Raw genomic sequence first — 13,684 nt, 5'->3', positions numbered from 1 at the left:
TCTCAGACTGTGAAGTCTCTGTGGTAGACACTGTCCTATACAACAGGTCAGTGTGTCCCCTGCCCTACTATAATAAAGATACCTGACATGAAACCACCGCTGTCTTCCAAAGATTGTGGGCAATATTTGCATTAGCATTTCTGAGTGTAGCCCACATCCTGTCTTCCTGGGAGCTGAGATTTGGTGATACAGAGAACCTGCAAGTCCACTTCCCAGTGGCAAAGTAAGATGGGAATGTCCCCATCCACCAAAGCAAAGTTGAAAGGAAACCTGGTTCCTAAAAACAAGTGTATGTTTGTATAGGATTATCTCATTACAGGAATATAGTGATTTGGGGCATAACAGTGGAAAAGATCATACTCTAATTTGCTCTGCCAAGTGTAAGGATTTTGAATTTCCCCAAGTTATATGAGTAAGCTGCATAGGACAACAGGGCAGGATGAAGGTAAAAGGCAATGCAGATGAGTGTATGATGAAAATAAATATTTAAATGACCTGTTCAAATTACTTATTCATGTGGAAAGACAAAACATTTGCCCTATTTTTCAGTCAGGAGGAATCTTCACATACTCTTGAATAGCTGAGAGCTGCTTTGTTGGATGTCAACAAAGTTAAGTCAAGCCTTATTTTCTTTTTTGTAGTATTCAATAGGGTCTCCTTGTTTGGGTTGCAAAACATGGAGGTTCTCAGTGAACTGTGCACTTTTCTCTGTACCCTAATTGTAGGAATCCCCATTTTTAGGCTTGAATATGTGCATGAAGACCTTAATTAAGAAAAAATATTTTTTCTGAACTATGCTGCATGTGATGCTCCGTCACTTGTAACTGTGGTGTCTCCCCTGCCTCCTACATGCTGTTCTCTGTGTTTTGCATCACCAATAGCTAAAAGCTACCTGCTGACAAGTTGTTCACCATAGTTTTCTGCTATGAGAACTGTGCTGCCTCTCTTGACTTAAGTAGTTTGACTTTAAGTAGTGTTTGGCATTCTGTTGCATATTGGCTGTGATGGTCAAGTTTAGCTACCTGTACTGCAACTTCAGGCTGCCAGTAGCTGTAGATCAGACTATAAAGGACAAGTAGTGTAATTAATCTTAATACTATTTTGAGCTCACAGCTGCAATCACTTAATCATGTTTATACATGTACTTATTCTGTCATAAAATCCTACTGAAATAAAAGGGACTTCAATGGACAAAGTGAGAGTTTGCAAGATCCATCCCTTGCTAATATCAGTAGCTATGCCTTGTTTTGAACAAGACTGGATCTATTTGATTTCTAGATTAGCACAGGTTACATTAAGCAGAATGTTTAATATATCTCATTGATTTTCCCTGTAATACTGTTGAAACACAAGTCACTGCTCTAATAATTTGTTTTACCATTAGAATTCTGTATGCAGATCTGGTCCCCTGGGATATCAGCGTGTAACCAGATACTCTGATCTAATCAGATTCTGCAAGGAATATGCTATCGCTTCAACACTTAGCAGTAGAAAGCTTAGGAATAGAAAATTTATCTAATATTTAACGGTAAAGTGCAGCTCAGAGAGACAACAATGAAAAGGAGGCGTGTACAAGATTTTAAGACTTTTTTTCAGATTAAACAAAGCAAAATTCAAGCCAGAGTTTAATATGATTGGTCATGACTCCATTTATTGTTAAAGAAAATGTTATAGCTGTCACTTCAGTTTATAGGGTTTGTTCCAGTTCAGTTAAAATAGCATTGCCATCAGAAATGACTGACTAGCAGGATTTCATTAATGTGATACTTATTTGACACAGCATGCATGCTTTGGAAAGTAATTTTGAAAGGCACCGACAGAAGCATCAGTAGCAGGCAAGTCTTGTGATCTGAACTCATTTTGCTGCTAGGATTTGGATCTCTGAGGGCCTTGTGCTACAGTCCATTTCAGAAATAAAAGTCCTGCTGACCTTGAAGGAGTTTTGCAAGCAGTATGATGTAGGCTGAGGAGTGGACCCAATACCATGGTGAGTCTGACCAGAAGCATCCCCTCCAGCTGGGGCAGTGGGAGTGCGGCTCTGCCTGCAGCCGGACACTATTTCTGTATAAACTGCTGGATTTCACCACCAGGTATTCAGAAGGCTAGTAGTAGACAATGGTGATGAGCGTCTCCTAGGATCTGCTCATCTCTCCATAAAGCAAGACAAAGTCCCTTCCAGAAGAATGATCATGTGTTTGCAGATGTCCTTAGCTTTATCAGCTACTTTCATGTAAATGTCTAAAAGTAGAGCAAAATAAGTTGTTGGTTTTTTGTTTTGTGGTTGCTTATTTTTTTTAATGGAAATACCCTGAGATAGAGTGAGTTTTGCATAGCAAAGTGTCTTACATATTTGTATTCAACTTTAAGTCGTGGAAAAATGGTAACTTCTGTACATAGGCATGTTGAGTAGTATGTCTTGCTCTTGCAAGAGTATGCAATGGAGTTTCTGTATTTTATCAGTGGAATGCAATGCTATCTTTGGCTCTTCTGTTGTACTTATGTAGCAAAGGAAAGCAAAGAATTTCAGATGTAAATTTAAGAAGGAAAACAGCATTCAGTAACCTTGTTGATGACCAGATGAAACATGAAATAAAGAAAAGGTCACAAATGTTACATGTTCTTGACATTTTTCAACTCTTAGTTTAGCTGGCTGTGAAAGTGTGTGCGGGATGTTGTTGGTTTGGTTTGGTTTTTCCCTTTGGTTCTGCAAACTAGATGGTGCATAATTCAGTGTGCAGGGCCAGACTCTCCTCATAGGCTCTAGGGATTTATTACATGACTAGCTTTGCTGGAGTGACACCAGGATTACTTTCATGCCCACTAACACCAGTGAGCTTAAAGGTGTAAGAGCGAGCTAGAGGAGAGAGAGGGAGTGCCCAAACAAGCAGTGAAACAGGCACTAACTTCTTTCAAGACCCTGGGAGTTGCTGGTGGAGTAAATGCTGCCAGACAAATGTGGGTTTTTTTGAGAAAAAGGGTGGGGGAGGAATCCTTTCATGAGTGTTGGTACAGGTCAGAAAATTGTGTTTATTAAGAAAGAATCACTAGTGACTTTTAATATATTAATACCATATTGATCATTTTCCTCTGTTGTGTTTCAGGGTCTCATGATTCATTTAGCTTCTACATCGATGAAGCCTCTCCTGTTGGGCCTGAACAGCCAGAGACGGTCCAGAATTTTGTGTCTGTTTTTGGGACTGTGGCTAAAAAGCTGATGAGGAAGTGGTTGGCTACACAGACCATGAATTTCACCAGCCAGCTGGGAGCAGGTATACGGTATTTTGATCTTAGAATTTCCACCAAGCCCAGAGACCCAGACAATGAACTCTACTTTGCTCATGGCTTATTCAGTGCCAAAGTCAAGGAGGGTCTGGAAGAGATCAATGCGTTTCTTGCTGACCACCCAAAAGAAGTGGTCTTCTTGGACTTCAATCACTTCTATGGAATGCAGAAATACCATCATGAAAAGCTTGTCCAAATGCTCAAAGACACATATGGAAACAAAATGTGTCCTGCTATATTTGCTCATGAAGTCAGCCTCCAGTACCTGTGGGAAAAGGAACACCAAGTGCTGGTATTCTACCACAGTCCAGTGGCTCTTGAAGTACCATTTCTTTGGCCAGGCCAGATGATGCCAGCTCCTTGGGCAAACACAACAGATCCGGAAAAACTGATTCAATTCCTCCAGGCATCAATCACTGAAAGAAGAAAGAAGGGCTCCTTTTTTATATCTCAAGTAGTGCTGACACCAAAGGCTAGTACAGTGGTGAAAGGGGTTGCTAGTGGTCTCAGAGAAACAATCACAGAAAGGTAAGTTTCTGGTGGGTAATGTGTGCTGAGTGTGCTGAATGTGTATGTTGGTAATGCTGCTTTTCTAATTCCTTTTAAAGAAACTCCAGCAGATGTGTTTTCTTCCATGCTACTTTGGGTTAGTCAGAACTTGAGCATAATCCTAAAACATTTAAAGAGAAACACATTGAAGGAGAAGCTTTTAGATCTTGAAGAAAAATCTGTCACCAAAGCCTAATGAGGTTTTATAGGATTGGCTTAGCCTTTTTTTTCCCCCTGAATGCAGGTTTTTCTGTTTGTTTTGGGTTTTCAAATTTTCAGATTTGGTTTCTTACCATGAGCACTGAACATCTTGCCTTAGATTTCCTTACTGGATGTGGACAAATCTGTCTAAATGTTCTAGGTAATTTAAGTTTTTATTTGTGCATCAGGCTTCTGGTATTGGGTAAATAATTTTTTCATTTTGGCTTATGGGCAAAGCCTGACACTTCAGAATTTGCATCCTTAATTACCTTAAAAACACCTTTAAAATGTGTGCTTTTTCTCTCTGCGTACCATCAGATATTATATCAAAGATATCAGGACACCATTAGAGTGAACTTGCCTCCTAATGGGCCTTCATTTATCATACTGGAAAGAGACTGCAGACCATTGTAGAGGTTGCATACATGAAATACTGTGTTGACAGGCCATTAGTTGTTACATTACAAAAAAAGCCATCTGTGCAAGACATGCATTATTAATACTGTTCTGACTTTGATAAATCACAGCCAATTTTCAGCTTGAAGTCATGTATGTGTGACTACATTCCTGACAACTTGGTAAGAACCTGAAATTTAATGCCAAGACACAAAACCTTTTTCTTTTCCCCTTATAAAAGAAGGGTTGCAAAGTGTAAAAAATTTATAATGGGGATCAATGGCCTGCTAATGTTCTGCTCTCTGCATGGATGTGCCTGTGCCAGGAAGGTCTATTGGGAACACTGTCTCCTTCTATGAGGTGAATGATAGAGCACCTGTGACACTACACCATGCAAAGAAAACATGCCTCATTTTTGAGAAAGGTTGAGCCATTTTTATGGCAGCTTTCCTAAGTTACTGTTAACTTTAAAACAAGGTGAAAACCTTTACCTGAAATGGTAAAACACTGACACAGAAGGTTTTACAAGTAGTGGAATATGTTTCAGAAGTCCTTGTGGGACTGCACTTGCAGCTCTTGTGTATCTTCCACTTATGTTTTTACAGGCTCCATCAGACTGGGGATCTCCCTTTCTGGTGAGTCTGTACTGAAATACTACTTTGCTGATGGATTTTACTGTTAAACACTCACCTTGTTCAGGGATTTGTTTCCCTGGTAGACACCTTTCTGAGTGTTCTCTAGAACATGAAGTAGCACAATCAAGAAACTACCGAGTTATCCTTAAAATTTGCTGCATCAATAAAACAGTCAATAAAAGGCCTTTTCTTCATCTCTGGCTCATAATGTGCTTCCTTGAAGCTGTTTGGAGAAATAAAATGTTCAAATGCATTCTGGATATGGTTGGCTGAATGACTTGAGCCTTTGAACTCACAGTATGCCTTTCTCTACTGCAATTTTTGAGATTGTAACTAACTTCAAATGTCAGTAAATAATTGGGCTGGAATAGCTGAAAATGTTGTTTTTCCAAGTTGCAAATGAGATTTTCGCTTGAGCCACAACTGTGTAATCATGTCTGTTGCATGAATACTTTTTTTGTTCTTTGCACAACTCTCTTAACCATTGCAAAAGAAATGGACCTTTAAATTTTCTCCAAAGCTGGTATTTTGTCTTCCAAGTGTGGCATCTCATTTTGAAATCCTACTACTTACAACAAAAATACACTGCAGGAAGACACAGGCTTGGAATGTGTATTATCTACACAGAAACTGAGCTTGTAGGTTGAGTTAACTGTTCTGAAAGTAAACATCAGGTATACTCAGAACTACTGCTCACTTGATGATGATCCTGTTAAAAAATAGATGATCAGTTAAAGGATGCAGCACATCCTTTAATTTACAGAATTCTCTTCAATCTTGCTGCATTAATGTTTCAGTAATTTAGAAGTATGTAATCCATACTAAAGGAGCTGGGGCATATGCGCTAGCTGCACTGTGTTTGCTTCTTTGAACCATCTCATAATTATTTGGAAAAAAGATTATTCTGTCCTTTTCAGAATAAATATACAGATCAAATCCTGTTATTGTGTCCAGGCAGATAACATATGTGCTTGTGTTGCCAGTTGCTGCATAGATTTATACATTTTATACTATTTTCTGCTTATTAATAAATACTGGTGAAGAGCTTTGCATTAAGAATCCAGTATCTTGCTTTTGGCAGCAGTTTTGTAACCATACTTGGGTGGAGTTTTTCCTTCATGTTGAATTTTGGAAGATATGAATGCAAATGTGGAATAAGGTTGAATTTTTCAAATAACTCTTGGGTTTTGTTCCTAAATTAAATATTATGTTTAAGAAATGTTCCTTTGGCATCTTCAGATAAAACCCTTAGTTGTCTCTTTTTTTCTTCCCCCCCATCTGTACAGTGGCCATTTTCATTTATATATTGACTTAATTCTGAAAATAGAGCAAGTTTAGAACCTGTTGGATCCAACAAAACTTATCAGGTTTTGATCTCTGAAGTTGTTTGTTGCTCAGGACATTATTTACGATTTGAAGAGCAATGGCCATGTGAGAGGGAGAACATGGTTTCTCTCAGTTGCAGCATCTGTAAAATGCTGCAACTGAGAGACAAAAAAAGCCTGTATATATTTTACATATATATGTTATATATTTACAGGTATTATATATAATATACATAAAACATATATATTTATATATATAAAAATAATAATTAAGATCTTAAGAAAACATTAAAAACCCAGGAAAACTTCAAGCAGACACTGTGCAACAATCCATGTTGCTTTCTGCTGCTTTGTAGGTCATGTTGTGAAAGAGCACAGTGAATCATTCCTCCGTAGCCAACACAAGATGGTTGTTTTAATAGCTGCCCATTGCAGCTGCTTATGGTGGTAAAGGTCTACATGTTCAAACCGCAGTAGAGCAGTCTCCTAAAACAATGCATTTTAGAAGAAGTGATGTTGTTTCTCATCCTGTTCCCTACCGTACAGATACCTAGAGAGATGGGAGACCCATGGTAACCTTGATTTAAAGAAAATAAAAACAAACAAACAAACAAAAACCACCAAACACTTTCATGATCCTAAGACTGAATTCAGTAGAAGATAATACTGATAATGCTGGCTCACAGGCTTTGCTGCTTTCATCACACTTAATACTCTATAGGACAATAATTTGAAAGAAGGAGAAATTATAAAGTCATCAAGCTTTCTATCCTGCACAAATACAAGAGGGATAAGCTGTTGCTCATAAGCTCTTCCTAGGACCACAGCTCAGTGTTACAAAACTTTGTAACACAGCTTTCATCTTCATTACTTGAATGAGGAGAATTCAGAATTTCTTGCATACGTGCACATTATGTTTCTTGGATTTGATGAAAAACCTTGAGGACTAGGAATATGTTTTCAAGCTTCACATTCTGTCATGCACAGTTTAGATGCCAAGAAATACTCTTTGATTAGCAAACGGTATGTACCAAATGAATTACATTCCCTCTGCTTATTGAATTAACTTCACAGCAAGGCAGCTGCCTTCAGTACATCTGAAAGGCAGTTGTGAAACAACCTTTTGATGAGTGTAGAGCTGTCCTTCATAATAATCTGATTTGTTTTCTGATTTGCAGTGAAATTACTAATTTTATCTCTGACAGTGGAGCAAGCATGATATTCTCTTTGTTGTCTCTGAGGTTGAATAATATAGAAGAAGAAGAATCCTTCAGAGGATGCCAAAATCCTGTGGTACTTTTAAAGCTTTTGGGAAACAGAAAATAAACACATACCCAGCTGATTGTCACTTGATTTCCAAATTAATCTCTAAGGATAATGTTCCCGGTAGCTCACATGTGACTAAATCCTTGCCCACCATGCTAAAGCTTCCCCCTTAGCAACCAAAGCAAATTAAAAAAAAATCCTGCACATGAGAATGAACCTTTGAAGTAGAGGCAAAGCATCCACACTATTAAGAAAAGGAGTGGTAAGTAGGCCACAGAGGCTGTGTAGAGAAAAGCCGACTCTGGATGCAGTCATAAACTAAGCAGGGTCAGATTTAGCTAGTGAATAGGTGGATATTATAGGAAAAATAATCCCTGGAGTTGCAAGAAGTGGAATTTTTGAGTCAGTTACTGAGGGTGCACTCCTTCTCCAAGCCATATCTCAGTCAGCTGTATTTTTGAGTTTCTGTGTTGCTTGCAGTGTGTGATTTTATGATGGTTTTGATCCACAATTGCTTCTGACTGATGCCATTCTTAAACTATTTTATGTCAAAAAGAAAAACAACAACAGAAATGGCAGCTGGGTTTTGCTGATTTTCTGAGCATCCTTCCTGCTTGTAACCTTGATGTCTGTCTCCATTATGGGCTGAAGAAGAGCAGGAGGCTTCGATGGGCTGGTTTGGGTTTAGGACTTGGAGACCCTGTAGCAGCACAGGTGGTGTGTGAGCTCTTTCACTGCTGAGAGGCAAGTGTATAGTCAGTCCCTCACTAATGTGTATGGTACAAGCATGCTTGTCCCTCACTGCGTTTGACTTTGGAGGTGGCTGTCCATCTTTTTACTTTCTCTCTCTTTTTTTTTTTTTTTCTAACACTCCAGAAGGCACAAACTATCATTCTCGTATATTACTGGGGAATTTAGAAGTACTTTGGGCAATCCAGCCAAATCCTCAGTATTTCTGTTCTTCCTCAAACTATCCTTAATTACCTTTCTAGTCTTTCCTCACAAGAGGCAATCTCCGTGTTTGCACACAGAGCAGCATAGGGAGACCTTGGTTTCATCTGAAGCTTCTATCTGCCACATCAACAGGCCTGCACAGTAAAATCCCAAATGGGCTGTGTATGTTCAGGCTGATTTTGCTGGCAGGTGTTTTACTGGCATTTCATCATCAGAGCATCCGTCTGCACAAGGATTTTAGTACAGTGTTCCCTTGGTAAGTGCTGGGTGATTGTGTCTGATGGCTCTGGTCATGAACCTGGAAGAGCATTAAAACGCCACAAAATACAAGCGCACAGGATTTTTAAATAGCTTTGTTAGGGAAAAGTATTTATCTACATACCTATTGGTAGCCTGCAGGATTTAGTCCAGAAAGAGAGTTGGCATGGTGATCACCAGCTCTGCAACCACCAGCTTAATGGCAGCTTGGCTTTGGCGTGTTGGTTTGGGGTAGTTGGCTTGGTGTTTTCATGTGGGGGGGTGGAGTGTCTCACAGTCTTTGCTTCTATTTGGCCTGCTTTTAACTTTTATCATGTTCTGTACCAAAATACCTGCTTGTATTTACAGTATATACTGTGACTATTTGTAAAGATATTTTATGTGATCCCATCATCACACTCTGAGCACAGTCTGACCCTGCATATACAGAAAGCAGCGAGTGTTTTTCATCATGAAAAGGAAATGTTCATTCCCCCAGCCCTGCTGCTGTAAGCTGTCACTAATGTCTACTTGTCTCAAAGATTTCATGCTTCAATCTACACGGCTGCTATACTGAAATTGCATTAAGTCTGTTGGGTTTTCTTTGATCTTTCTGACATTACTTAGATCACTAAGGAAACTCTACAGCTAATAGATGCTAAGAAGTGCTGAACCTGGGAGAAATGCATTTGTTGGTGCTGGGCCTGGGTCTGCCTATCTGCTTTTACAAGGAAACAGTTCCTTGATGGGTTGGTGCCTCTCCTTTTCATCCGTCAGGTGCAAAATGAGTGCAGATGTTTACAGAAACAAGCCTTTCCAGATTTATTCACAAGGTGGCTTTCAAGCTGATAATGACTTTCTGTAATACAAAGGCATTTAATACAAACTCAAGCAGACACAACCTCAGCAGGTATGACAGCATCCATGTTATGTTGTATTATTTCTTGCATGCTGCAAACCATTGCCCTCAGGACTATATGAGTAAGTAGATCTATAGGCACATCCCTGACATCTTTTAAGCAGAGAACTGGGCAGTTCTGGACTAACTAATAATATGTTTGGAAGTTTGCATTTTTAATCTCTTGTGGCTGCTCCGTGGTCCTGGAGTGGTAGGATGTGGATAGAAATTGTCAGAAAAATCCTGTCAGCTCTTAAAACCCTATTGCATATGCTGTATTATCAATTTGGGCAATTCTCAGCATCCTCCAAGGCCTTAGAGGGCTTTCAGTTGTATTCTAGAGAGAATGCATTCACACTGTCCCTAGAGAAGTCACCTGCATATCCCCAATTTCTACAGTGGTGCTCTCTGCATGGATGATAGGCTAAGGAAGCCTTAGCTACAGAAAGCCCCGGGATCCAGTGTCAGAAGGTACACGAAGCCTGCAATTAATTTGAAATGCTTCCCCATGCTTACAAACAAGTAGCCTTTGTGAACTGAATGAGCAGTTAGGCACCCAAGCTATAGCCAGAGTTGTGCTGGGAACCCTTGTGCCACATTCGTACAAAAAACCCCGGCTGGAACAGGGGGAGTGAAAAAAGGCTTGTAAATAGGGAAGGCAGCCAGACCAAAGGTCTTGGTGATGTACTGCCTTCTGTATGATGCAGAACTTGCATAGGCTATAAAAATGCCCATGTTTTTCTACTGTTAAAACAGAGGTGATAAAGTTTATTCCCTAGGAATTCAGTAATGTCTGTGGGATGAAATGCAATTCTTTCTTAGGCAGACAATGTAATTGTGAAAGATGCTGGTTTGATACAATATAAAGCTTATTTTTATTTCTTTTGTTCTTAAAGCCTGGAAATGTTTAACCTCATTTTATTGGCCTTTTCTTTACAACTTTACTCTTAGAGAAATGTTTCATAATTCCATTTTCCTCCAGGATTATTTTCTGGTGGGGGGGTGGGTGGCTAAGATACAAACTTCATGTAGGCAGAGATTATAATAAGAGTTTGCCTATAATTATAATGATAGCATTGCATGTATTTTCCCAGGATGTACAGTTGCTTCAGTAGAGCACAGCCTATTATAGTAAAATGTCTTTCAGTATTTACCTCAGACACTAAGCAAAATAGTAAAAGGCATCTTTAAGACACAGAATGATCATACAGTGGGATTTGACCTTTGGCAAGATTTTAGTATTGTAACTGTTGATCTGAGAGTTTTTGTAACTAAGAAACTGTCATCCAGAATGTATTATATCATAAAATATTGTTACAATATGAAGAAAACTGAGTGGTTAGAGTGGAGTGGGAGCCACAGGAAGATGCAGGCACTTTCCCACTGAAAACTTGTGGGTTTTGAGCTATAGCACAAGGAGGAACCTTACCATCATCTGTTTCATGGTGGGGTATTGAAACCTGCTTAACTTTATCTTTCAAACATCACGATGGTGCTCTCAGTTGTGCCAGCAAGAACTGTTGTGTAGCAAAGAAAGAATGAAATCAGATCATGAGTGATGGGCTCCTTAATTCTGCTGCTGGACAGTGAAGGGGGAGAGCCATGAACCTTTTTTCCCTTCTTGCTTGGATTTTTAAGTCAGAAACTGGCTTCTCTCCTTTTCCAGTGAGACCCATTCAAATTACAGCTCTGAGGCAATGCTGTAATCCAAATAATTCCTACAGGTATGGTAGTGTAGTGTGTTGCTGGAGTAACTGGGAAGGGATTATTTTAGCCAGTGCTTTTGCTGCCTTGTTTCACAAGGTATGAGTGGATATTACAAAGAAACTTGCCTCCTTGTCAGCAGGCTTTTCTCAGAGCTAAGTTCATTATGGTTTGCCTGGGTTTTGCTGCTTACTAGAGGAAAGTAACAACAGTGTCACCGCTACATTCCCTGCTTTTGCTTGAGGAAAATGCTGAAGCAGTGAGGACTCAACTCCTCAGTACCCTTCCCTGCTGTATCAACTGAGTCACTAGCTGTGTGGGGCTCGTGAGCACCGTCCCTGTGTCAGGAGGAGGATCTGCCTCCACTCAGGACTACTGTTGTCACATCCTTTCCTTAGCCGCCATTCATCATCTCTCTGCTCCTGTGGACACTCTTTGTACTTTGTTTTTGTTTCTTCATCTGGGCTGTTGCAAGCAGTCAACCCAGCAAGATTAATTTCTACTTGAGCTGCATGCGTGGTGATGGTTAGGATTTGGACAATTAAGATGAAATAATTAAATCTGAATCCAGAGTGTTGCCATCACCTTTGAAGTCACCACTGGGAGGAATTAGGAAAGGATGTTTTGTACCCAGAGATGCTGTTTCAGGGTGTCATTAGATGCTAGGTGGGTGGTCCTGAAGCATGTGGGTGGAAGGTCATCAAGGTACTTGTGTGTTGTCTAAGACCAGCCAGATAAGCATGTGGCATGGCGAGTATCTGCACCCAGTTCAGTTTGTTAAGCATCCTTCTGCAGAAGGGAAAGGACAGGGCTCAGCCGAAGAGGGGTGAGTAAGGTGACTGCTGCAGCACTGGAAATGAGAGCTCTGCTCTCACCCTGCTCTCACACCAGGCACAGTTCATTTGAGCCTGTTGCTAATCTCAGTGAGTGTTTGGCTGATAATGATCTGTCTCACCTAGTGGCATTTGCTGCTGGCTCCCTCTGTCAGACAGTGTTTCAGTGCTATTACTGTCTGACTGTGCTAGAACAAAAGAGACATAGATCCAACTGAACAGTTTTCTCTTGGTGGAAAGCACCTTCCTTTGAACTCTGCAGTCTGAGGAACATTTGTGGAAGTAGTAATCCATACAATGAACATCTGGGGTTTTTTTTCTTCTGATCTATTTCTCATGAGAGTTTTAGGTGGGCTGTTGCTTGAAAAAGATTTTCCAGCTCAGGCAGGACTTTCCTTTATTTTCTAGTAACTGGAAATGATGCATTGGATGGACTGACCACAAGACTCAGTTACTGTAATTCTCTCTCAATAACCTTCTGGGCTTCTCTCCTGCTTAGAGCCAGCATCGACCACGATGACTGTGCCACACTTCTCAGGGTACATCTCTTCTGAGATGCAGACTCACATCTGCTTTTTTGCTTTTCTTTTTTTTGAGTGGTGTATTTTTCTCCAGGCCATGCTTATGAACTCTTGTCATCTCTTAAATAACATGTCAACGGATATACAGTATACCAGCACGCTGAGTCATAAGGCTATACTGTCTAGCAGATGTCCCCCTGAGTCAGCACTGAGTGGAAGGGGGCAAGGTATCTCTGGCTGGTCTTTGACTCTGATGTGGGGCAGATGCTTACCAGATGCTGACCATGCTGACCACCATCAGCATCTGGTGTGAGAGGTCTGCAGGAGGAAGGGGACTGCAACAGCTCTATGGTGAATATGCATCTTGGTCTGTATCCTACAAGAGGATCATGAGCCACCACAGGGGCACTCGTGCTTGGTGCATAGCTGATGCGACAGGTCTGCATTTCTTTGTGCCAATGGAGTGGAGTGGTCCAGCATAACTCCATGTCACCCTGAAGGAGGAGGGTATGACTTCTCTTGGCAACCGCTCTTCCCACACCACTTGAGTGGGTGGACCTCAAGGCACGGACTGGGAGAGCAAAGTTCCACCCACTGTAAGAGAAGATCAGGTTCGTCGTAACCACCTGAGGAAACTGAACATAGATAAGTCTCTGGGACCTGATGAGATGCATCCTAGAGTCCTGAGAGAAGTGGCTGCTGTAGTTGCCAAACCACTCCATAATAAAATTCATGGCAGTCAGGTGAAGTCCCTGGGGACTGGAAAATAGAAATATTGCATCCAGTTTTACAAAGGGTGGAAAGGAGGACCCTGGGAGCTACCAATCTCTTGGCCTCCCCTCTGTGCCTGGGAAGATCATGGAACAGATCCTCCTAGAAGCTA

At 40.6% G+C, this 13,684-nt stretch overlaps 1 protein-coding gene across 1 annotated transcript in view; it reads left to right on the top strand.

The window, feature by feature from the left end:
* PLCXD3 (phosphatidylinositol specific phospholipase C X domain containing 3) overlaps window positions 1-13,684 on the top strand; it is a 92,192-nt gene that overhangs the window by 56,663 nt on the left and 21,845 nt on the right. Inside the window, exon 2 of the mRNA XM_064438435.1 lies at window positions 3,102-3,810. Coding sequence (XP_064294505.1) covers window positions 3,102-3,810 — 709 coding nt within the window. The remainder of the gene's footprint in view (window positions 1-3,101; window positions 3,811-13,684) is intronic.

The sequence above is a fragment of the Phalacrocorax carbo genome, chromosome Z, assembly GCF_963921805.1.
Source record: "Phalacrocorax carbo chromosome Z, bPhaCar2.1, whole genome shotgun sequence".
In the NCBI taxonomy this organism is placed as follows: Eukaryota; Metazoa; Chordata; class Aves; order Suliformes; family Phalacrocoracidae; genus Phalacrocorax; species Phalacrocorax carbo.
This window is presented reverse-complemented; position numbering and strand designations above follow the sequence as displayed.